At 35.7% G+C, this 25,275-nt stretch overlaps 1 protein-coding gene across 1 annotated transcript in view; it reads right to left on the bottom strand.

The window, feature by feature from the left end:
• Positions 1-374: 374 nt before the first annotated feature.
• Positions 375-25,275, bottom strand: part of LOC137394225 (BAI1-associated protein 3-like) — a 72,749-nt gene continuing 47,848 nt past the window's right edge. Inside the window, exons 14-29 of the mRNA XM_068080946.1 lie at positions 23,389-23,541; positions 22,584-22,810; positions 21,306-21,429; positions 20,116-20,184; positions 19,863-19,937; positions 17,874-17,975; positions 15,152-15,229; positions 14,758-14,907; positions 13,808-13,876; positions 12,049-12,195; positions 10,672-10,785; positions 10,002-10,085; positions 9,768-9,858; positions 9,380-9,542; positions 1,076-1,278; positions 375-784 (exon numbers count right to left, since the gene is read on the bottom strand). Of these exons, the coding sequence (XP_067937047.1) occupies positions 648-784; positions 1,076-1,278; positions 9,380-9,542; positions 9,768-9,858; positions 10,002-10,085; positions 10,672-10,785; positions 12,049-12,195; positions 13,808-13,876; positions 14,758-14,907; positions 15,152-15,229; positions 17,874-17,975; positions 19,863-19,937; positions 20,116-20,184; positions 21,306-21,429; positions 22,584-22,810; positions 23,389-23,541 (1,986 nt within the window). The 3' untranslated portion in view covers positions 375-647. The remainder of the gene's footprint in view (positions 785-1,075; positions 1,279-9,379; positions 9,543-9,767; positions 9,859-10,001; positions 10,086-10,671; positions 10,786-12,048; positions 12,196-13,807; positions 13,877-14,757; positions 14,908-15,151; positions 15,230-17,873; positions 17,976-19,862; positions 19,938-20,115; positions 20,185-21,305; positions 21,430-22,583; positions 22,811-23,388; positions 23,542-25,275) is intronic.

Below are 25,275 nucleotides of genomic sequence, written 5' to 3'. Positions count from 1 at the left end.
TTACTATATATTATTATATTAATATATTATATATAGTATATATATAATAATATATATATATATTAATTATGATATTACTATATATAATATATATTACTATATATTATTCATTATTATTATTACTGTATATTAATAGTTTATTAATATACAATTTATAAGATAATAGTTGGCTAGTGATGACTAGCTTATAGAAATATGGAATTATTAAATACCTGTTATTCCAGGAGTACAATACTCTGACTTGAAGTTGTCTATCCCTTAATAATTTTGACCTACAAATAAACAGTCATCGCTAAACCTCTATTTATTTATCTACTGCATTTAGTAAATTACACGCTGTTGAACAAATTGAGCTTTCGTAGTGCATAGGAACTTGAAATTTATTCACAAAAATACACATTTAACAATAGATAAATTATAAGTATAGACAACACTGGGACTCTTTAGTCGCTGTAACATGACAAGATTTAACGGTTGTAAAATGAGTAAAGAAATCTAATGGATGTTTGGATTGTCCACTTGCATCACATCACTTTTAAGAAGTAGACTAAATCAAAAAAAGCTACCAAAATGGTCATACATAATTTGCTATGCATGTCACGGCGTACCAGCTGGTAGCTTCAGATATTAAATATACTGTTTTCAGATCAGTGCGATGCTGTCATGGCATCAAACGCCTCTATTTTGCTCTTTGCTTGTTCTGCCAAGTCTTCTCTGTTGTTGACAAACTCCTGGGCAATTGGGTCACTCACTCGGTTCTTGAGAGCAAGCAAGTGTCGATTTTCTGCATATGTACATTGTGTTTATTACTCTAAACCAGCAAGTATGCAGTTTATAAAATTAATAGCAATTTCAAGTCTGGTTCACAGTTACGATATTGCTAAGAGACCATTATCAGTGATTGAATAACGATGTCATTCAGGAGACGATAACTTCAATTCATCTAGCAGCAAATGAAGTCTAGTTCTTAAAGCGGCATGCAACAGAATATTAAAAATTCTATGATAGACTATTATTTTGTCTCTTGCTTTGTTATTCTATATACGTACCATCTTACGATATCTATTCAACTCACCAGATGGCGCATGTGGTTTCATAAAAACTAGTTCAATGACTTTTTTGTGGTTATGAGTGTCTTCATGGCCAGGTCCTCCGGGTACTTGGGAAAGCGGAAAGTACGCTTCTCCACCAAAATCATTCTTGACCACAAAGTTGTAATCCATCAAGGTGAACCTCATACACGCGCCTTCTTTGTAGAAATCTTCCTGAGCAAGTTGGCTAAAAAAATTTTGGATTGTGACATTTTGTACAATACAATTTCTTACTTCGGCCTGTTGCTAATGGATAGACTATAACAGGCAACTTTGGCGAAGTTACTATTTCTGCTATTTGTTTTGTACGTCAAACTGTAATGAGTTAGAGCAGATGTTTTATGACAATGGATTGTATTTCGTTTAATTTGCTCAAAAGTCTAAAACTTGACGATGAGCACATCAGGAAAATTCTTATGGCTTTAAAGCAAATACGTTGTGCAAAACTATGCAGAAAAAAATGAAATTATTTGTAAAACATTAAATAAATAATGAATACTAAATAAAATAAGTTTTCAATTAAAAGACAAGCAAATTCACATGATACAGCAACGGACAGCGTATAGATTGAGCTGGAGAGAAGGATACAAAGTTAGTCTAACTTTGTATCCTTCTCTGTTCTCGTTCTCAGTCTAACTGTTCAAACTCTGTTTTAGGCAGCTTATATCTATAGTTGGGATATTGCTAACATTCGCCCTCTCCACTGGTTCCCAAACAGCAATACAGACGGTTCCCAACCTACGAACGCGTTACGTTCCGAACGATTGTTCGTAAGGTGAATTTGTCCGTAAGTTGCTTCAGTGCTATATTTTGTATTATAATTTATGTTTAAGGCCTATATAAGTATATTGAAGGTTTATATAAGTATGTTTAAGGCTTGTATAATTAACCTGTTTTGGTTTGTACTGAAAAAAAAATTAATAAAATGGAAATAATACTTTGGTGGACGCCGGGCCATGACACTGCATTTCTTATTTATTGTCCTTTCTATTGTATTGTTGTTTTAATCGTTATGCTATCACTTATCGTTGTTGTCTTATTTTTTGTATGTGTTGTCCGTTTATTACATCGTTGTTTCACTCGTTATGCTATTGTTATATCTGATATACCGTCATAACACCATCACTTATTGTCACTTAGATTGTTGTCATACCAACGCGCTAGCGGTCCTATGCATTCACCTTGTTAGCCGGTGTTCTTACCGTTTGCCGTTAGACGGAACGGTTGATATTATTGTATATAAATGAGTGCGCGCATTTAGTTGAGCAGAGCAAATAGCCGTATGCTCCTCGGCTGGTGAAATTTCCTTCGCTAATTAAAAGCTGAATGAAACTACAGGCACTCTCTTATCTATATTTATTAGTAGAGATCTTGCCAAGTAAAGGCCGGCAAATCTCTTTACAATACGTATGTAAAGTTCAAACAAAGTTCAAACAAATAATTCGAAAGTTAATCGAGTTACGAACAACGTACATGCGTTCGTATGTACCGGTGTTCGTAACTCGAATGTTCGTAAGTAGGGAACCGTCTGTATAGACAAACTGATATCTAGTGAGCCTCTTCCAAAACTGCATTATGAGCTTAACCCTTTTTCTTAAACCTTTTAGTGTAGCAACAATAGTATGAATGTTTAGATTATCTAACGTCATATACCTATTAACTATACTATATTACTAGAAATTCCCCTGTCATACAGCCCACAACCAAAGTGATATTGGAAAAAAGAAAGGGTATGGTTCAGAAATGCAATATTAGCAGTCAAATGGCACAGCAGTGCAATAGGATAACTGCAATGGTGGCTGTGATGTACTGGGTGTTATTATGTACAACAAACAACAATACTGAAAGGAAAAGATTATATGTTTATATCTCTCCCTGCAATAGGAGACACGCAGTATTAGAAGTAAACTGCACTGATATTATTAAAATAACCAATATTATTAATATAGTAATACTGGTAATAATAGAAAACCAATGCACAATTTTGTTTACATTTCAAAACGTCATAGCTAACAATATCAAGAAGTTGTGATATTTATATAGATTTTTAGAAAATCTATTGAACTAAACTATTTAGAAAAAATAATAACAGTAATATATTGCCCAACATCGGTCACTATTTGCTTCGATTTTGTAAATTCGAATGCTTATTATTATAATTAAATCTTATAAAATCAAATAATTATTCTCCCAATTAAATATTGTAATAATCTTATAAGAATCGTTAGAAAAATATTTTCGCTATTTCCTTTACTTTCACTACTTTGGACATTAGTTGGAATACTAAAGTATTTATTATAAGTGTCGAAAATGTTAGATTCCAGTAGAATCGGCAAAAAAGAAACAATTACTTTCAGTACTTCTACGTTAATTACAGAAACCTTCGGCAATTGGACAATGCTATAGAGTATAGACTGGTGAAATGTACGTTTTTTTTTCATGAAATACGCATGACTTAATGGTTCTATTCTCTGTTGCTCGACGTTTCGTTTGCCGGTCTTAATTTTGATAAAAATAAGGCTTGACAAGTTTTAATAACGATTTTAGGCAGAATTAATCTGTCTATTTATGTATAATCCGATCGGATGGGTAAGGTTTAGGAAATTTTCTACAAATAATAAAGACTTGGTAATATATTTAAATAGGTTTATATGTGTTTCGTATCGTTATTATACTTAAACGACTCTATTGAAAAATGGCTAAATTTGTTGATGAGATTTCGGTACAAGGGTTTACGACGGCTGTTGATAAATAATTTTCGTGAGTTGCGTGCACATATGCATTTATCATAAATCTCCCAAACAATCGCTTCGCTCGTGTTTGGTCGTGGGAATATAGTATAGTAGTAGTTAGTATAGTTAATAGGTCTATGCCTAACGTGTACTTTGGCTACTCATGATCGCATATTTGTATTGGCCTGTACTTTTAAACCTGGATTGAACACATACAGTGTAGACCTGTTAAATAGATCAAGAATTGTCACACAAGTCGACTGAGTCATTTGGCGTTTGAAATTATTCACGGAATTTTAAGGCTTTGAAATGTTTTACAAATTGCTAATTGTCCTGTCAACTTGTCCTTCGGCTAAGACTGACTATATATATCTTGCAATATGGTGATTGTAACGGTCAAAGGTTCTCAGCTTGTATAAGTCAGAGTCAGCTCTGAAGTTCAGAGTGGATGGAGTTATGCTGTCACTATCAAATGGGTAGTTATTTTATTAGAATGCTAAAATATTTGCTAAATAATTAATCTATTGTCATGCAAGTGCCAAGTATTATTGGTACTTTGCCAACAAACATTATGCTTTTTAGCTAAAGCTTTATACAAGCTAATATTATATAGTACTGTCTCATTATAGCTATTAATAATGCTTGTAGCTTTTTACAAAGCTTTTCTATGACCAAACATATAAATACTTGGGTTTTCTGTTATCAAATCAGTTGTCTCTGGAGTGTGCAATAAACCATTTCTCTAATTTAATACTCTATTTAATTGCTTCTGTGCAGAAACATAACAGAAGCTAATTGGCGACAAGGATTTCTCTCTTGAACAGTTACAAAGAGTTTTGTTCAGATTTTATCATTGATAAAATCGATACAAAGAGTTCTAGTTTATTACAAGAGTAACTGTTCAAAATTGCACCACTACAATGGCAGAAGTAGCAGACCTGATCAAGCTAATGCAGAAGCAGCAGGAGGACCAGAGACAGCAGCAAGAGGAGAAGAGAAAGCAGCAAGAAGAGCATAGACAACAGCAGCATGAGGAGTTCAAGCAGCAACAAGAGGAATACAGACGTCAGCAAGATGAAAGAATGGAGGAGAATAAGAAACTGATGGAGCTACTACTACAAAACCTACAACGGAAACAAGAAACAGCTGCAACCGCTGTTCCAGCCTTCCCAGGTTTTGACCCAACAGCAGAGCTACTAACAGATTACATAGACAGATTCAACACATTCATTGCAGCAAATTCTATTCATCAAGACAAGATTGCTGGCACTTTTCTCACCAACCAACAGCCTACACTCTACAAGCAGCTTAGTAATATGGCAGCTCAGCTTTCAACACCCAAGCAGATCAACGACCTCGACATGGATGAAATACTGGAATTTCTCAAAGACCAGTATGACCCTAAGCGCTTCATTGTTAGAGAGCGTTACAAGTATTGGAGTGACATGCAGAGGAAACCTGGAGAAACTATTCAAGAGTTAGCTGCCAGAATTCGTCAAGATGCAACTACATGTGCCTTCATAGACATTACAGATCCATTAGATGAGGCTCTCAGAACAAGATTTATCTGCTCTGTAAACAATGAAGCAGTTCTAAAATCTCTCTTCAAGGTCAAGGACAATGAACTCAACTTCAACAAAGCTATACAGGTAGCACAGGAAACAGAAGAAGCAGCTAAAGTTGCCAAAGAGACAGTTTATGGAAACTCGTCTAAAGTCAACAAGGTTGCTCAACAGAAATCAAGATACAAACCAATCCAGAAAAACAACTCTACACCTGACAAGCAGAAGGAAGGAAAGCTATGCTACAGATGTGACCAAACTAACCATACAGCGGATGACTGCAGATTCAAAGCAGCCACCTGCAACTTTTGTTCTAAACAAGGTCACATAGAAAGAGCATGCAAGAAAAAGAAATCATCTGCAGCAGAAAAACCAGTAAAGATGATAGAATGCACATCAACCAAGATGGTGAAACTTGCCGAAAACATCAAACTGGAGGGAGACAACTTCACACTTGAACTGGACACTGGAGCATGTGACAACTTCATCTGTAAATCAATATGGGAGAAGCTAGGAAAGCCAAACCTAAAACCTACTACAGTTAACTACAAATCAGCCTCAGGACATCTCATAGAGACGCTTGGCAGATGTGAGCTAACTGCCCAATTGGATGCACAGAAAGAAGTCAGACTACCATTTGTGATTAGTGCTGTACAAGATCTCAACCTACTAGGAAGAACTGCTATACAGCAACTAGGCATCTCTATTGATGACAAGCTACAACAGAACCTTGTATCAACAATCACAGAGAACCAGCCAGATGGGAGGTTACAAATCAAGTGTAAGGAGATGTGCAAAGAATTTCCAGAAATATTCAAAGACGAGCTAGGATGTCTCAAGAACTTTGAACTAGAGATAAACTTCAAACCTTCAACAAAGCCAGTCTTCTGCCGACCCAGACCAGTTCCTATTGCCTTGACAGAAGAGCTCAACCAAGCATACGAAGCAGGTGTAGCTAAAGGCATATGGGAACCAACTCAATTCAACCAGTATGGAACACCAGTTGTACCTGTACGCAAATCTACAACAGGTCAAGCTGCAGGGAAGATCAGAGTATGTGGAGACTACTCCAAGACTATCAATAATCAGCTAGAAACACATAGGAAACCTATCCCACTACCAGAAGATCTAATCAGAAAACTAGGTGGAGGCTATTGCTACACAAAGATTGATTTAGCAGATGCCTACAATCAAATATTGTTGGCACCAGAAAGTCAACGACGACTAGCACTATCAACACACCGAGGAGTACTACTACAGAAGAGATTGCCCTTTGGCATAAGCTCAGCACCAGGGTATTTTCAAGAAATCATGGAGCAACTGACACAAGACCTCCCAGGAGTAGCAGTATACCTAGATGATATACTAGTGAGTGGAGCCAATGCAGAGAGCCATCTACAAAACTTACGTCGACTTCTTCAAAGATTAGAAGAAAGAGGGCTCAGATGTAGAAAAGACAAGTGCTGTTTTGCTCAACCTACAGTAGAGTATCTGGGACACAAACTCACTTCAAAGGGAATCACTAAAGGAAAGAAGGCAGATGCAGTACAACAGATGCCAGTCCCAACAGACTTAACTCAGCTAAGATCTTTCTTAGGAGCTACACAATTCTACAGCAAGTTCATACCCAATCTGTCACAACTCACAGGACCATTGCACAAACTGAGACGCAAAGGAGAGACCTGGAAGTGGGGCACTGAACAAGAAAAGAGCTTCAACAAACTGAAAGATATGCTATCAACTGATAGTGTCTTAGCACACTTCAACCCAGATCTTGACATTGGAATCTCATGTGATGCTTCAGAAACTGGACTGGGAGCTGTACTATTTCATCGTTATCCTGATGGAAGTGAGAGACCAATAGCCAATGTTTCAAAAACACTGACCAGCACACAGAGGAAATATGGACAAATACAAAAAGAAGCTCTCTCAATCATATTTGCTCTAAAGAAGTATCACCAGTACCTGTATGGTCGACGGTTTATCTTGGTAACTGACCACAGACCTCTTCTCACACTTCTAGGACCTACCAAAGGAGTTCCAGCTCTAGCAGCCAACAGACTAGCAAGATGGGCACTGGTACTAAATCAGTATGACTACACCATAGAATACAGATCTACCCAGCATCATCAAAATGCAGATGTCCTCTCAAGACTGCCAGTTGGACCTGATAAAGAGTTTGATGCAAGAGAAGATGAGGATGATGTTGATACAGTATGCACTATTCACACTATTGGACAACAGCTCAACTCTACAGACTACAATGTTCTAGCAAAGGAGACAAAGAAAGACCCAACACTAGCCACAGTAATGCGCTACACAGCAGAAGGATGGCCTGGTAACAAAGAGATGAAGGAGACTCAGCTGTCACTCTTCCACAAGATCTCAGATTCACTTTCTATCACTGAAGGTTGTCTTCTATATGGCAACAGAGTAGTCATTCCTGTCAAGTTACAACAGGAAGTATTAAAGATCCTTCACCTTGGACACTTTGGAAGGGAAAGAATGAAGAAGCTAGCTCGAACGGCTGTCTATTGGCCTCGCATTGACTCTGATAAAGAGGAGACAAGCCGACAGTGCACTGCCTGTGCTGAACACCAGAAGCTTCCACAGAAGTATCCTATACATCCCTGGATGCTACCTGAGAAGCCATGGAGTCGTCTTCACTTAGATCATGCAGTGAACTTCATGGGCAGCCAATGGCTAGTGATGATAGATGCCTACTCAAAGTATCCATGCATACACAGGACGTCATCTACTTCTACCAGAGCTACCACAGACATCTTAGAGGAGATATTCGCACACTTTGGATACCCTCACACCATAGTCACTGACAATGCAACCAGCTTCACCTCAGGAGAGTTTCAGCAGTGGTGTCAAGAGAGAAGCATTGTTCACCTCACTGGAGCACTCTACCATCCAGCTACAAATGGCGCAGCTGAAAGACTAGTACAATCCTTCAAACAAGCCATGAAGAAATCGTCACTCTCACCTAAATCTGCACTACAACAGTTCCTGATGCACTATAGAAGGACACCACTTCCTACAGGATACTCTCCCAGTCAGCTGCTGAATGGAAGACAGATGAGATGCAAGATTGACACCCTATTGCCATCACCTGCACACATAGCACAGTTTCATCAATCCAGAGAAGTCAACCGATCGGCAGAAAAGACAGTTAGCAAGATACACAGCTACAATCTTGGAGCACCATGCTATGCCTTGTATCATGGACCTAGACGCAACAGACAACCTAGATGGGTTCCAGCCATTGTTACTAAGATATATGGAACTCGTAGTCTCAATGTCAAAGTGGTACCAAAGGGACCTACTTGGAGAAGACATGTTGAACAACTCAGACCAAGATACTCAACAGAAGAAGATCAAGACCCTGGAGATAAACCTGATATAACAGAGGAGACAAAACTGCAACTACCAGCCCCTACAACTGTAACAGAGCAACCTCCATCTAGAAGAAGACCACGCAACCCTCGTCTACCTGATGGAGATGAGTATAGCAGAGACAAACCCCGAAGGTCTAAGAGAACCAGAAAGAACCTTTAGCTTAGTGAGGAGGTGTCATGCAAGTGCCAAGTATTATTGGTACTTTGCCAACAAACATTATGCTTTTTAGCTAAAGCTTTATACAAGCTAATATTATATAGTACTGTCTCATTATAGCTATTAATAATGCTTGTAGCTTTTTACAAAGCTTTTCTATGACCAAACATATAAATACTTGGGTTTTCTGTTATCAAATCAGTTGTCTCTGGAGTGTGCAATAAACCATTTCTCTAATTTAATACTCTATTTAATTGCTTCTGTGCAGAAACATAACATCTATTAACTGTGATGGCCAATCAAAGCAGTAGAAAATATCAAGAAACAAATATTTATATATATCAGACATCTTGTGCACCACCGTTACCTTGTCAAGTCCTTAACCCCAAATTGAATTGATATGCAACCGAAACTGCATGTGTTACAGTCTTACCAAGAAAATTTTTCATTGTAGACAGGATTTAAAGTTTTCTTCTTTATGCTAGTTCTGCTCTCATCACAGTCCGTAAATAGATGACGGGGGCATAGGTCCCAAACGATGTATGGATCGGAGAGGCCATTAGAATCCAGGGCAATGATATGTTTACAGTGGCAGACTGGAACAGAAAAGTGACTAGAATACAAAATCTTGTAAATTTTAATCATGTGCGCAGTTCTCAAATACTCTGAGGTATAATTTCCTAAACTACAGTTGAGCGGCTCTGTAACAGTCAAGTTACTGCAGGCAAAAAGATGTCCCAAACAGTTAATTTAAGAACTAGAATAAGGTGCGAAAATCATTAAAGCAATTTTTATTTAGAAAGGTTTTCTTTCTGTAGTACCTTTCACATGTAGCTGATGAATGGCTCTTTCGTAATATACTGTAAATCCTATGACGCCTAACTTTACTTCTTCTGTTTCAACAGCTATTTTCTGTGTCAAATAAAAACATGACAAGTATCAGTAAGATAACACTACAAACTGGCAACAAATCATTAATGAATAATATTTAGAAAACAATTACTAACCAATTTTGCAAAAATTATTTTCTAAGGCTTATTATCTTTTTAATTTACCTGACGTTCGACCATCTCAGTAAAAAATTGACAGATGATTTCCGGAGTTGTGAACCTCTGTATAGTAAGATAAGCTTTGAGTCCCTGCAACATCACGACACCTGTATGTATCACTTATTAACAGTAAGATAAGTAAGACAATAATAATAACAATGATAACAACATGGCATCTTGGGGACTTCTCACTCTCCGAGCCATCTTATTTTACATTGCGGTAACAGCTTCTTCCCTCTCAGCCAGCAAACCACCACTAGTTCACCATCGGCATCATGCAAATAAATACATCACGATCAATTACCTACCACAGGAGGCAAAGATCGCCATTAAAAATGGACCAAAGTCAAACAGGTAAATAATCAATATAGCCTATTTAAATGGCAAGCCCAAGTTGGGAATGGTAAATAAACAGCTGCGCAGAAACAAAGTAACAACAGCTTGACCAGCATGTTCACCATCTCAGCCTACGCATGCTGCTAAAATGAAATCAACATCTAGCTGTTAGATCGTCTTCCTTGTAACTGTAATGCTAGCCTAACCTGTCAAGTATAAGGAGGATAACAAGGCTCCTTGTTATTGCTGCGAGGGCTCCTGGGTAAATGGACAGTTTTTCACACAAGTATTCAGAAGATATTTGAAGACAGAGTTTCTCAAACAATAGAAGATAACTCACCAAATATAATTTGCTCTCTATCTCAGAGACGAGAAGTCCTTTATCACCGCTGTTGAAAAAGTCTATGAGAATCTCCAATGCTTGCAGCATCCTTAGGCAGAAGCAGGCCTCCAGCTGTAAAAAATATCTAGAGGGTTAATCTTCTGAGAGAACAACAATAGCTACTAGCACATTGTCATGAAGACTCGGCTGTTTACAGTTTGTATGTAATAGTTTCAACACCTATCTCATCATAAATAATGGACTATTTCCATAAAACTACACTAGATGCTCCCATAATGTAAACCTCTAATAACGTAAATTTCACTTAGCGTAAATAAATTATCACGTAAAATTTTTGCTTCATATTGCATAATAAATGTTCACGTAAAGTGTCAAGTCGGCACAAGTTCTCAAATTCAGTCTTAAATAATCAGTCTCGTTGTTAGCCTTAAAAATATCGTTTTCTCTTTCACGCATTTGGGAGATAAAACAACTTATAGGGGTATCTCTACTATCTATACTAGTTCCCTGGTAGTCTAGCATGCTGTGAGAGATCATCAGGTATGCCGATAAAGCAAAGAGAATATGCAGCTGCAAAATTATTCAAAAATAACTAAAGGCGGTCTATTGGGGAAGGTGTTAGTGTCGGTTTACGAATCGGATTGTTATGAACAGGAGTTGCGTAGAAAGTGATGTTTTATTCCAACCTCTAACCCTGGCTTCAGAAAGACAGGCAGACACAAATATTTTGATAGTAAATATAAGATTTTGTTTTACTTTATTTTAAACATAAACGAATTTTTTTATATTTCTCTTTTCAGCATAGACCATGTTATCTAGAACAAAAGGAAAAAAACCGATCCAAATTGACACTGAAGATGTACGCTACGTTTAATTTAACGTCCAATTACCATTATCATAAACCCCCAAGACGAGTGAAACACAAAAAAAGAAAAGTCGTTGATACAAACTAATAATAATACAGTTATTATACACCCATTAAATTAAAAGGTTCTGTTCAATTTTTTCCAATATTAAGGGCCAAAAGGGTGAGTTTAGGATGATCTGGGCGTGGATTAGGCATTTTACATGTATTTTATAATTCGTATAATGTAAAATCCCTATAATGTAAATGGTCTCGGAACAGATTGTTTACATTGTTGGCGTGTCTACTACCGTAAATTTGTCTCTTGTTATTCTATCAGATAGAAAGCGTGAAATGAATTTTTATCAATAGACAAAGCCAAGTACGTAGCAACACTTTACATTATTTGAAGAACTGGAGTAATTACTAGCATTGCTTATTAAACACAAAAGCACCCATTGAAGTCCCATTAGCTTTTTTCAAACAAGTCTTCTTCAAAAGGAGAAAGCCTTTGACCTAAACACACTGACCTCTGGATTTTCTTCAATAACTTCCTGTATCTCTTCAAGACACTCTTGCCAGATGGCAGCAAGGATTATTTTGAAGTTCCTCCTAAGTAGATAGGTGTAGAGAGTAAGCAGGTTGCTGTCAAGGTAGTCAATCAGAGGTTCAATCGCCTGCAGTTATCAATAAATAAATAAAAACCCGGAGACACTGATGCAATTGACAACCACACTATTGATATATCATATTTGACCTAGAGACATACAAAGTTAAATATACCAATCAAATCAACCGATTCGGTCAACCAATTCCCACTAAGCATTGGCTTGATCAAGTCAACAAAATCTAATGAGAATTATAATTGCAGAAATAAATAATAATATCTTTACTAGTGAAGAACAAGGAGTAATCTGATTAATACTATTTTGCATGTTAGTAGTGATGATATGACATGCCATCACGTGTTAGTAGTGGTGATATGAGATACCATCACAAGTACGTGGTAATGATATGACATTCCATCATATGTTAGTAGTGATGATATGACATGTCATCACATGTCAGTACTGGTGATATGACATGTTAGTAGCGGTGATATGACATGCCATCACATGTTAGTAGTGATGATATGACATGTCATCACATGTTAGTAGTGATGCTATGACATGTTAGTAGTGGTGATATGATATAGCTTGGCTGCTGCATTCTGGTTCACATAACTAAACTGTACCACCATTTTTCAATGCCAACAGATGCTTACATCACATAATGATATACGGCAACACTTGCGATTTAATTAACAGTTGAGATGACAGTATTAGTCATGTTTAGCAAAGAATAGATGTTATTTTATAAAGAAAATTTCTGATAAAAGTAGGGTTGTGCAGACTAGAATTAATGAACTGGGTTTGCTATGAGTACAGGTATGAATGAATTTCAATGAGCACGAATACCAAAGTTAGATAAATGACATCTAAGCAAATCTCAGAATCAACATCAACACAGTAAAAATAACTGAAGTTATTTTAATATTCCCACTCGGTTCAAAAAAGGGACCTGTTAAGAAGTGTGTGCAAGAGTTTTTCACAATTTGCTTTAGACTGACAATGTAAAAAAATTACTATTTAACAAAGAAGAAAGAATTCAGGAGGTTGAACCTTTTCTTACACCACAGGCACTCTACAATATCATCAAAACATTTGAAAAAAACACAAAATCGAATTCACAGTTTTCTTAATATATTTCTTTTATATTTGGTGCTCTAACAGTCCTTATGAATTTTGAGTAACCTATAACAGCAATATTTTATTTTTTGGTGATAACAATCAAAACCACATGAGATAAAAAAACTTGAATATGTTTAAAAATAATTTTGAATTACAAACTTGAGTGGTAAATAAAAAACTACCGCATGCTTTGTAAATAACATTGAAAAATTACTGGGCATAGTGATTTTTAAAAAGTAAGGTAATGTCTTCCATCATTGACCAGCCTAAAAAGAATCTAAAAAAACATTTGAAAGAAAATCTACGAGGTAATTTGATTGAAACAGGAACAAATTTTAATTTGTTCATGAATAAATCCCACAATGATAAGCCAGTGGGTATTTGCTTGAGGCTTTTAAATTTTTTTCAGTCTCACAAAAGTTGGCATTCATTTATATTCTAATAGACCGATTTCAATCTAGCAAGTTGTTCACCCTAATTTATGAATGGATAATATAACAGTCTAGAACCTTTGAAGATAATAAAGCAGACCAACTAATAGCTTGATGTTAATACTCACATCTAGTACTGGGATCTTGTCTGGTGACCAACAAAGGTGGAACACATTCTTTTTTATCTCTGGCCTCATCTACCAACAGAAATGCTTCATTTAACTGGTATTGTTCTTATCATTGCAGCACAATTACTTTGTTTTAACTGATGTCACAGATGTTATTCCTCGTGCTGGATAGGTCATTACTTGTAGCATCAGGCAGGGAGAGACAAGCAGTATTCTATTTACTACTTGTATCATGTTTTCCAGCATAAATCTTTGCGTACTACAAAACGCATAGCGCAATTAGGCACAGCGTTTCCCCAAGGCCAAAAACTGTGTGGTATGGCTTTAGCAGGCTTTGCACAAACTGTTTTAAAAAAGTAAGTTAGCCTATAAGTGTGTCTGTACTTACATGTAGACAAAACAATCACCTACATGCATTACAATCACTTACACTTACTTTGAACCAATCAAAAATATAGCTCACTCTGGGCTTTGCTTTCCTTTGCAAAAACTTTAAATGAAAAATGACCAGCTCTGTCAGACACATTACATCTACGGAGGTCTCACTAATCATGGATCACATGCCTGATTGTTACATCACATTCACTCTGAGCATCATCATTTTGGTTTTTCATTACCGGATGATAAGGTGACAGAGTTCATGCTGATCGCACAGCACTTTGCAGTGTGCTTGTGTTAGTAGTAAAAATTTAGAGAAACTCAGCAAAACTTTGATAATGAACCTTTATCAGTGCATTTCACATCATATTGATATTTTGTTGTACTCTGTCGATACACTGATATATCGTTACTACTCTAAACTACACACCATGGTATTTGGAGATCAGCTTGTATGCGGGTTTATATAAAATGTCTCATTTTGGGAACTTCTGCAAGAGATGGCTCATATGTGAAAAAGGCTATAATGTGAGTAGATACAACACTTATGACTTACAGATATTAACACTTACCATATCAGAAACCTTCTTTGCAATGTATTCTATTTTGGAATCCATCGCCATCTGAGCTGAGTCTATGAGTGACTCAAATACACTCTGAAAATGATTAGGCTGATCTTCCACCCCACCCATAGCGTGTTTACGCTCTATGGCTGCCACCACCTGTAATATTTGACGGGGAAAGAAGGATATAGTCATCTTAGCTACAAGAGTAACATTGCAATTATCTGTGTTAATTATCCTAAGGAGTTGTCTGCTCATGGGAAGCAATAAACTACTGAGGGGTATCATATCGTAGTAAAGTGCATCTGAATGATCAAACTGTCATCTTATTATCTTCTGTCTACTATGCTAGTTACTAAGTCTTTTCATGTACCATCTCAACCCAAAGGATAAAATTATTTACCTTTGGAAGGTCTAACTTCTCCGGCATAGAAACTAGAATTCTTTTGATGTATTCCAGGTCATTCAGAGATGTACAGAGCTAAAATCAATTCGGTAATTTTCATATTTCTTATAAACAATAAATGTATAAATGACATTTTTTATAAACAAATACATAGCAGTATAACATGTTAGCTGAGTGATCCACAATTTGATGTACATGGTTTGCGTGGCTACGCAGGCTGTTTGTCCTAAATAAGGACCACGACGTTGTGTCATGCCTTGCATTAGAGTGAAACCTGATTAATTCGTTTTACGATTTGGTCTTGCATCATGTTTTTAGTTCACATTTTATGCTCTGTATGTAACTTTAGTTTAGCGTGTTAAGTTAGCCTTTGTTTGGTTCAGAAATATAAGCACAGAAACGACGGTAACTTTCCTTGGCACTTTCAGCTTCATCTGACTAAATCATTGATAACCCAGTTTTACTGTGACTTTTTAAAACAGCAATGCTGTCATTTTTTTGAAGTTTCTAATCTCTAATACCAGCTGTCACATCTTCGATACCAATAAGCAGCTAAAAATTTCTTTTTCCTAAATTATGTCATTCGACTATAACAAAAGATGTAAAATCATTTTTAATATCAGAAAGTCTCCATGAGTAATGATTGCAACTTCGATCTGCTAAACAATTTAATGTTGAAATAAAAAAGTGCTGTTAAAATAATAATAAAAAATAAACAACTCAAACCTTCTTAGCCCAACAAATAACAAAAAAATTTCTCCTTAGGTAACTCGAGTAAAACTCCTATATAATTTTATTAGAGAGTATTTGTATTTTTCTATCATTTGCAATTGTTTTTGATGCTTGATGTGACTGCACTGCGGTGTCAAACTAAACACTAAATATGTATAACCTTTCATGCATTAAAGTCAAATTTAGCTGCCTGTTCCAAGGACTGACAAATCCAAAACACTGTAATAATGTACTAAAAATATTATCATGTCCACAAAAATTTCATTCACAAAACAAAAACACATTTGTCAAAATCTTTAAAATATTTAAAAAAAGACCAGAAATAATCGATTTCCATAGTTTTTTTTTAAGTGTTGACAAATACATCTATGTATATAGTATCTATGAGAAAGTCATTGGTCGGCCCATAACTTAATTAACCACTGAAAGTGTGAAGAAAGTGTTTCAGAGTTCACACTTCAAACTGTGTTCAAACTAAGTTCACAAATCAAACTGAAACACTGAGAACTAAAGGTTTTTCAGACACTGAAAGTGTGAACTCCAATTATTTACATAACAGCATACTTTAATACTTTATAGGATACTACTCCAATAATAGATGGCTAGCTGCTCGGTTGTCTAAACATGGGAAGGACAACTCTTAAAGTTTCACTACTAAGTGTCCACAAATATAAGATCTAGCCTAACGTAATATATTAAATATAGGAGGTCCGTTTAAAGGCTTTGATAAAAAATGATAAGCAATGAACAATGTAAAGACGAACAAGTAATCTAACAGCTACATCGTGGCATGCAGCAGCAGATATGGACAAGGAACCAGTGGCAAACGAGGAGACAACTCAAAATCATTATTATTAGTTAAGGTATTTTTAAATGAAATGTTAGAACTATGGCATAAATACCAGTAAGCATGTAAATTCATTTTAAAGAAAGAAATAGAAAACTAGCAAAGATTAAGATAAAACGTTTAAAAAGGAGGGTGAAAGGTGTAAAACACAAACAAAGGTTTCTGATAACAATAAAAATTCCTTGATTAAGGGAAAATTTATGCCATAGCTCAAATATTTCTTCTAAAAAGCACCATAACTAATAATAATGAACTTGAATTGGCTTTTCGATTTAACTGGTTCCTTCACCATCTGTGCTGCTGCATGCCATGATATAACGGGTTCCTTCACCGTATGTGCTGCTGCATGCCATGATATAACTGGTTCCTTCACCATCTGTGCTGCTGCATGCCATGATATAACTGGTAGATTGGTTGTTCATCTTTACATCACTGATTGTCTATTATTTCAGAATCGTGCAATCCAACTGAATGTTACATCTGATATTAGACAATAATATAATAGTTATATATATTGAAAAATGAACTTACACAACATTTTATTAGATTTTATCAGAAAGTATCGATATTTTGCTATCCTTTGCGATTGTTTTTGATTTTTGAGGTAATCTGACTGTCAGGATGTTTCAAGGTTAAAATCGATAAAACTTGATGCGGTTAAAATGCTCAGAAGAAAAATATGTGCACAATAGCATCACTAGTTGCTATAGTCGATATCGGCTCTTGTGTTCATGTTGCAGTGTTACGCATCTTTATTCTGTCAGTCTCTTTGCAACTATAGACGTCATAAACACATTTTTGCTTGATCTGAGCATTTTAACCTGGGCAATCAAGTTGTGTCAATTTTAATCTTGAAACATCCTGGCAGTCAGATCACCTCAAACATAAAAAACAATCGCAAATGATAGAAAAATAATAATAATAAAATTTAATAAAATTAATAAAATAAAATTAAATTAAATACTCTTTAATAAATTTACTAAAAATTTGTGCAAGTTCATCTGTAAGCATAAGTTTATTCAGAAAGGTTAAGAAACGAGGCTGGATGTTCAACAAAGAGAGCGTAGTTGTTGATAGTCTCGGGTACACTCACCCTCTTACCATACAGTCCTACCATTAAAAGGAACATAAAAAACTCACTGGCTTTTGCACATCAAATTGGCCTTCGTTGTCAAAATAGGAGTTCTTCTTCATTTTAGCGTGCAGAAAGTCAGTGTATAAGATGGCACTTTGGCACAAGTCCTGTAATAGTGCAGTCATTGATAATAATAGTAACAGATAGTAATAGCTATAGCTGTCTGTAATAGAGACAGTTATTCATAGTATTATTATATTTAACCGTTAGATAACTCTAAAAGTATAAAACATGTTTATTCTCATTCATAAAAGCAAGTGACACTCTGTCAACCTCGTACGAGCTTTTTAAGCTTTCTAATAAAACAATATCATAGAAAAAGTGCAAACCAATTATGTAACAAGCAACAAAAGCGTAAGAAAGCAATGCACAAATATCCTTAATCGTCTTACAGGCTTCATACAAAAAATGTTAAATATTTGACAAGTTGTTTCCCTAACGTCAGCAACGTTTTTATTGAGTAACAACGCTTAATAAATGCAGGTCAATCATTGTGTTGAACCCAGAGTAGGTGCATGACTAATAAACTAATGAGTACATTCTATCTATTTCACTCAATGCTGTCTGTTTACAATATAAGTTTATAATATAAGTTTTTGAGGATGTTCACATTTATTTATCAGTTCTGGTTTTAAATTTAATTTAAATTAATTATTCATTAAAGAAAACTGTTACAGAATGGTAGTAGTAAAAATTACAACATGTTATTAACAATACTGACCATGTAACACTGGTAATACCTCAAATCTGTAAATAATTCTTTTTTGATTTATTCAAGGACTTTGCATAGGACCAGAGTTTTAAAAAATTAAGTTGTAGAAAAAACTCCCTACAAAGAGTCAAAGTATTGTCGTTTTGTGTGCTTTATGCTTCTAAAGGTGAGTTTTTAAAGCATGTTCCTAGCATACATACTTGTCAAGCCTTCCTACAACTCAAATTTGATTGCCTACATTTTCTGTCCCTCCGAATATACTCCTCTTTCTGCAGATTTTGGACTATAAAGTGATAACCAGTTGCATTTATTTTTCCATATTCTTATTGATTGTGTAAACAAGTAATGTACATGGTAAGTACATGGTAAGTACATGGTAAGTACATGGTAAGTACATGGTAAGTACAAGCATAGCTTAGTACTTTACAAAGATTGGTAAAACATTTCTGTTTGATTATTTGTTTACATTGAATTCTACACCCTCTGTTACCATAATGAGCTGTACGTGCGGGAGTGATAGATTACATCTGTAATGTGTTCTTATCCTTCTAGTGAATATCGTGCGGGAGTGATAGATTACATCTGTAATGTGTTCCTATTCTTAAAGTGAATATGAATGTTTTGAAATATTTATGCTTGGAATTTGAATGTTTTAAAATAACCAGAGAATACCTACTGACTTCCCACCTCAGAAGAAGTTGCTTTGGTAGCAAGGTAACACATCATTCACGACAGAATTAGTAGCTAAAGCATTAGCTTAATAACATCACACCTCTAAAACTACCACCTATATGACAAACACAAGTTGACAGTCTGGTCAATCACTATTCTTCCGCAAAGTTGAAACCGCAAAAATCCACAAGTCAAGCGAGAATTGTTACTCGCAAATTTTTATTGAATGTTTTATGCTTGAGAGAGATGGAAATGGCCAATGCGAGTGATGCCCAAGAAAATGTAGTGCAAGCTATTCCATTTTAAACATTTTCCACACTTCTGTTTTTCCTACTTCGAAGGCCTGCAGCTAAATGAGACAGGAATGCGCTGCTATGATATCTGGCATAGAAATCCTTATTTTTATAACAAAGCAACATGTGAATGTTTATTGAAACACTTATAACAAGGTAACTCAATGTGAGCACAACTCCAACTTATAACAAGGTAACTCAATGTGTGCACAACTCCAACTTATAACAAGGTAACTCAATGTGGGCACAACTCCAAATCCGTATCACCTGCGCAATGGTAACAGTGATATTTAAAAGATGACACTATGTTCACTCACATCAGCTAGTTTAAGAGAAAAGGCAAAGAGCTCCTCCTCATCTTGCCAGCGCAGCCGTTTCCAGAACTGAGCGATCTATAAAAAAGAGAAACCTACAGTACACTACAGAAAGGTTGGCGTGAGCCACAAGTACATCGTATGACATGACTGTAAGATGTTCGCTCATCACAAAGTGAGCCAGAGCATGTGTTAACAAATGACTGTACATATCTTCAGAAAATCTCTAACAACCAGAATTATTGAGCAACCTCACCTGTGTGTAGCAGTTGACAACATCCATAGCTGAAGTGCTACATTCGAAGCTGTCCTCAATGTTCACAAACTGAAATCAAGAGCACGGGTCTGCGAGCGTTCGTATCATATGGAAAAGGCAAACAACGTTTTAAGTATTAGACAGCGAATTGAACAAGATCTAAGTAAGCCAATTTAACAGGCAACCATAAAAAATAAATAATAACGATCGACAAGAGATAAAATCATTACAAACAATGATACAATATGTATTTGTTAGCACCGAACAAGGTAAAACCACTAGAAGTAAAAATAGTAAGAGAGACATGCAGCACAAGAGAACACATTTTTTACCTTTACTGTCACCGTCTAAAATGTTTAGCGAACAGACGATTAAACTCTCAGTTGTCACATGGTACTATACGGTGTTATATTTATGGCATTATATGATGTTATCTGATGTCATACGTTGTCATATAGTGCTGTTATATGATGCTATCTGATGTCATGCACTGTGATATAGTGTCATATGTACGGCATAAAATGATGTTATCTGTTGTCATATGGTGTCATATGTATGGCGATGAATGATGCTTTCTGATGTCATACACTGTCATATGGTGTCATATTTATGGCTTCATATGATGTTATTTGACCTCATATTTTGTCATACGGTATTATGTGTATAGCATCATATGATGTAGTGTGATGTCATAGGTTGTCATATAGTGTCACATGTAACCTACTGCACTAAAAGACACTATTAATTGGTTGAATCTCAACTCTTTCTAACTCCAACTGTCAAATTGGGTTGACCCTCACTTATGTCAGTAAAATTATGGGCTCTACAATAGCGCAATAAGTCATCAGACACCTGCCTCTTCTTCCTTCCCCAACCCCTGGTTACAGCTATTATCTACTATAACAAAAACAAGCTCGTAGTAGATAATGAAATCAGTGCTAATCCTGTAGCACTCACAAAACATCCTGACTGAGCTATGTATGTTTTCCAGCAAGTAGTCTAAAACAAGAGTTGTTTGCTCTTGAGTAACAGTACGATAATACAGCTGAAGTAAAACTCTCCTACAGCGCTTGTGTAAAGAGTTTGCTGGCATCAATAAATAGTAATTTTCATATCACACACATGGCATTTTAATCCTCGTATAAACCAGCATTGAAAAGCACAACTTGACAGAGGTATAGTCTTAGTACCTTGTCTTGTTGTACAGCCATCTCGATCCTAGCCTCCATCCTAGACTTAGCAAGGGTCAACCATTCTTGCACGGTTCGGCTAAACCACTCTTGGTACCTGGATATGGCCAGTGAGTGGTTGTCCCTGCAGTATAGTAAATGTAACAATGATAGTGTTAATATTCCAACCTATAGACTTACCTTTGCCCTAAACTAGTCAACATTATGCAATCACCAGAGTAAGTTAATAGCAGAAATTTAGCTTACTGCGCCTTCTTCATATGATTTGAATTAGACTACTGCCTATATGTTCATACTAGATGAATGCCCAGCGTTGCCTGGGTAATAAATTAGTCTTTGGACAAAAAATTATTTTTATTTAACATATACAACCTTTACCATTCTAACTTTTAAACTTCATATCACTAGAAATGTGTTTTTGTGCATTTCAAATGAATTAAAAAAAAATAAAACAGCTGTAAAGGTTTTAAAACTTTTTCAAACTACTGTAACTTTTAAATTTCACATCATGAAAAAATTCTGTGTTGAACTAATGTAGTAGGAAAAATAAAATTTTAAAGGTCTTTAAACGTAAATGTGAAATAATTAGCAAGTAATGGCTAGATATAATCTGTTTTGTTACAATTACAATAAAATTTATTTGCTATACAATTATATTATTTTAGTTCGTTTTATTGTTGGCATTATAAGTGTTGCCAACCTGTTTGTTCTGTTAAAATAATCGGTAAAGCACACAATTACTGCTCTTGCTGGCATCAGATTACGATTTAAAGTTTTAGTCATTCAGTTGTAAAGTTGATTAGAGTTAAAAGAATAAACTGTTTAGTTTATGTTTAAATAATATATCTTTATACCATCTCGAGAATGCTCCAGGTTTCTATCTAACAAGTTTGAGCTATTTAGAAGTCTGGAGTAAATGTAGGATGCAGCACTACGTTCAAGGAATAGTTTATAAAATTTGCTTGAAACGCAGTGAAGGTGAATTGAAAGATTAGACGATCTACAAACAAGTTACTACATATATATTGTGGTAAAAAATTATATGGGTTTTAACTCCTAACAATAGTAACAGGGTGTAGCTGCAACTTTCAACTTTGACTAGTAGTAAGAATGTGTAACTCTCAACTTCAACTCTTAGTAGTGGTAAGTGTGATGGCATGATAGTAGTAGTAGTAGCTAATGGTAACTAGTTATCACTAGTTATAACTAGTTACAACTAATAGTAAGTAGGTGTAGCTAGTAGTAACTAGTAGTAATAGGCTCCAATCATCTACTCACTCTACCAAGAGTTCTTCCCTAAAGTCAGAGAACTCCTGTACAGCAAAGTAGAGATTTAGCACAGAAGCAATGAGGAGGTGTCTAGCATGAGTCGCTGGCATAGGAGGTGGTTGTCTGCCAATTGATTGGTTCGAGCATCGTCTGATTTCCTGTCTAGTCAGTACTTCAGATGAAAGGAGGAGAGAAGACAACTCTCTGTCTAGAAACTTCCTGACCTCTGAGGATAGCTATCGTGTACAAGGTAATAATTACAAAAGTTCTAAAGGCACAGTGGTTACTGCACAGTTTTGATGAATATACAGAATATGTGAAACTGCAGAACTCATAACAGTATATTAACGAGAGTGCAATGTCCTCAGTACAAACCATCACATACTACATGATTATTGACTACATACTATATGACTAACACTGTATACCACATGGGTTCTCGAGGTACCATGTTCAAAAGTTGCTTTTGCAATTTTTCACTGTGAAATCAATTTCACCTTCAACAATTTCTAATATTAAAGTTAATGAAATTGACAATGTTGATTTTGATTTGGGCACTATGGTTTGTATATGATTTGCAGATATGATTACATATAGAATAATAAAAGCCATACATAAATTTAATTAAGTGCTATATGCATGTGAAAGTTTGGCAGACTATTACTAGCTAAATTCACAGACTAATTTATTCATGTATGTGTTCTTCCGTGAGTAGAATAGCCGACGAAAATGCAAATAATTGAAATAATGAAAAAATGAAATGAAATAAATGAAATATAATTGCGTGAATAGTATTGTCCTATAGGGTACCAACCTTTTTTTCTAGAACTCTATAAGTATGATCAAAGTATGGCATTCGTAGATGTGCTTGGAACAGGGGCTCGTAACTCCTGAGTCCTTGCCTAAGATCCAAAGAGAGCAGATTTGTGAAGTTGGTTAGCTCTCGGATCTTCTCTTTAACAGGCGTCTACAGAAATGAAGGCTTTCTTACACGTAAATGAAGGTTATTAATAGCATTACATGTTAGACCTAGATTGACAGCCGGTTGTCTTCATAGATGAATCAATAAATAGATTAGTAAAGCTGAAGTTCAGTAAACTAAAAGAGCAAATAAACAAAATGAATATAATTTTTTTTCAAAACAGGTTGAGCTGATGTGTCCACTAGAGTTAAGTTTACAAATAAAAAGCGTACTCAAAGTAATAGCCATTTGTTTCTGGTGAGTGAACACCCCATCATGAAGGGCTTTCACGAATACTTGCTAGTCAGATATTGTGAACAAAATCTTGACTTATTTATACGAATAATGCAAACACATGTCTCAACAGTGTGTCAAGCATGCTATGAAAAACCTGTTTCTCATTGCATGGCGTGTACGACACATTTAATGAGACATGCGTTTGCAGTACTTGTGTCAATAAAATCCATAAAAGCCAAACAGTTAAAAGAAACTGGTACCCTAACAGTTTAGTGTGCGGTGAGTGATCAGCATGTGAACCACAGAGCACAGAGAATAACTATGTACACAATAATTCTAACATCATAGAAGGTTAACGATTTGTGTAAGTCTTAGCATGATGGATGACAAAGTCATACTTGCCAAGTAGTTGAGAAAAAAGCGTGAGATTGACGGTAAATGTAGTAGTTGAATCTGAAGCCAAGATTTCTTTGTGAAGTTTTTTTCTTTATTGGTACCTACATAGGAGGCCCTTCCACGATTTTATTCAATGATCGGGTACTCTACTATCAATGTGAGGTCATGGTCGTTTGCTAACGATATGTCACAGCTCTATGTATAATTTTTGTATATTGATGAAAAACTGTAAAGCAAATCGTTAGACATCAATGTTGCTAAATCTAAATAGCCCAGGTTTTATGGCAAACATACGGTTTAATAGCGATCTGTTTCATTGTTGCTAGCTTTGTATGATGATGAGGGCTCACAACTAGTGAACAAAGGGAAAACGGCAAGTAAAAAAATTAAACCACTACTTTTATTGAAAAAGCTGGAGGAAAATGGGAGATTTTGTGCAAAAGGGAGACTGACTTAAAAAACTGGAGGGTCCCTGCCAAACCGGGAGACTTGGCAAGCATGGACAAAGTGCACAAATATCGTGGGTTCGAATCCCATATGATGCAATATTTTTCCCAAACCCTCAACCATGGCTTTGAACAGACGGACATGGATCTTGTTATAGCAAAGATTGAAAGAAGCTTGAACAGCCTGTGAATAGCTAAGTGGCATTCAAAACTGCAATCCCACCCGACTGATACCATAACTCTATGGCTAAACCTTCAAGTTAATTGATCACAAGTTACCGTTTCACTTTTAGTAACAAAAAGTACTGAGCTGGTTTGAGCTTAAGTTGTGGAATAGAGTTACATATATTGTAAGTAATGAGCTACTAATCTCGCTAGTAGATAAAAAGTCTACTAGCGAGATTAGTAGCTATTAGAAAAACTACCGGTCTCTCCGTTGACTCATGTATTAGTTTTACAAAGAGAGGCCTGACAGCACTCTCTCACAACCATCTACTGTACGATACAACTAATAGAGGAAAGTTTAATTACTAGTCATAGTAGCTGAACAATATCTGTTCAAAATAATAGTCAATCCCTGATCTATTCATACTGGATATACAGTAATTCCATGGACAACTAACAGTCTGTGCCTCTGTGGGCAGTCAGATGCTTCCATGGC

This window comes from Watersipora subatra, chromosome 4 (genome assembly GCF_963576615.1).
Source record: "Watersipora subatra chromosome 4, tzWatSuba1.1, whole genome shotgun sequence".
Lineage (NCBI taxonomy): Eukaryota > Metazoa > Bryozoa > Gymnolaemata > Cheilostomatida > Watersiporidae > Watersipora > Watersipora subatra.
This window is presented reverse-complemented; position numbering and strand designations above follow the sequence as displayed.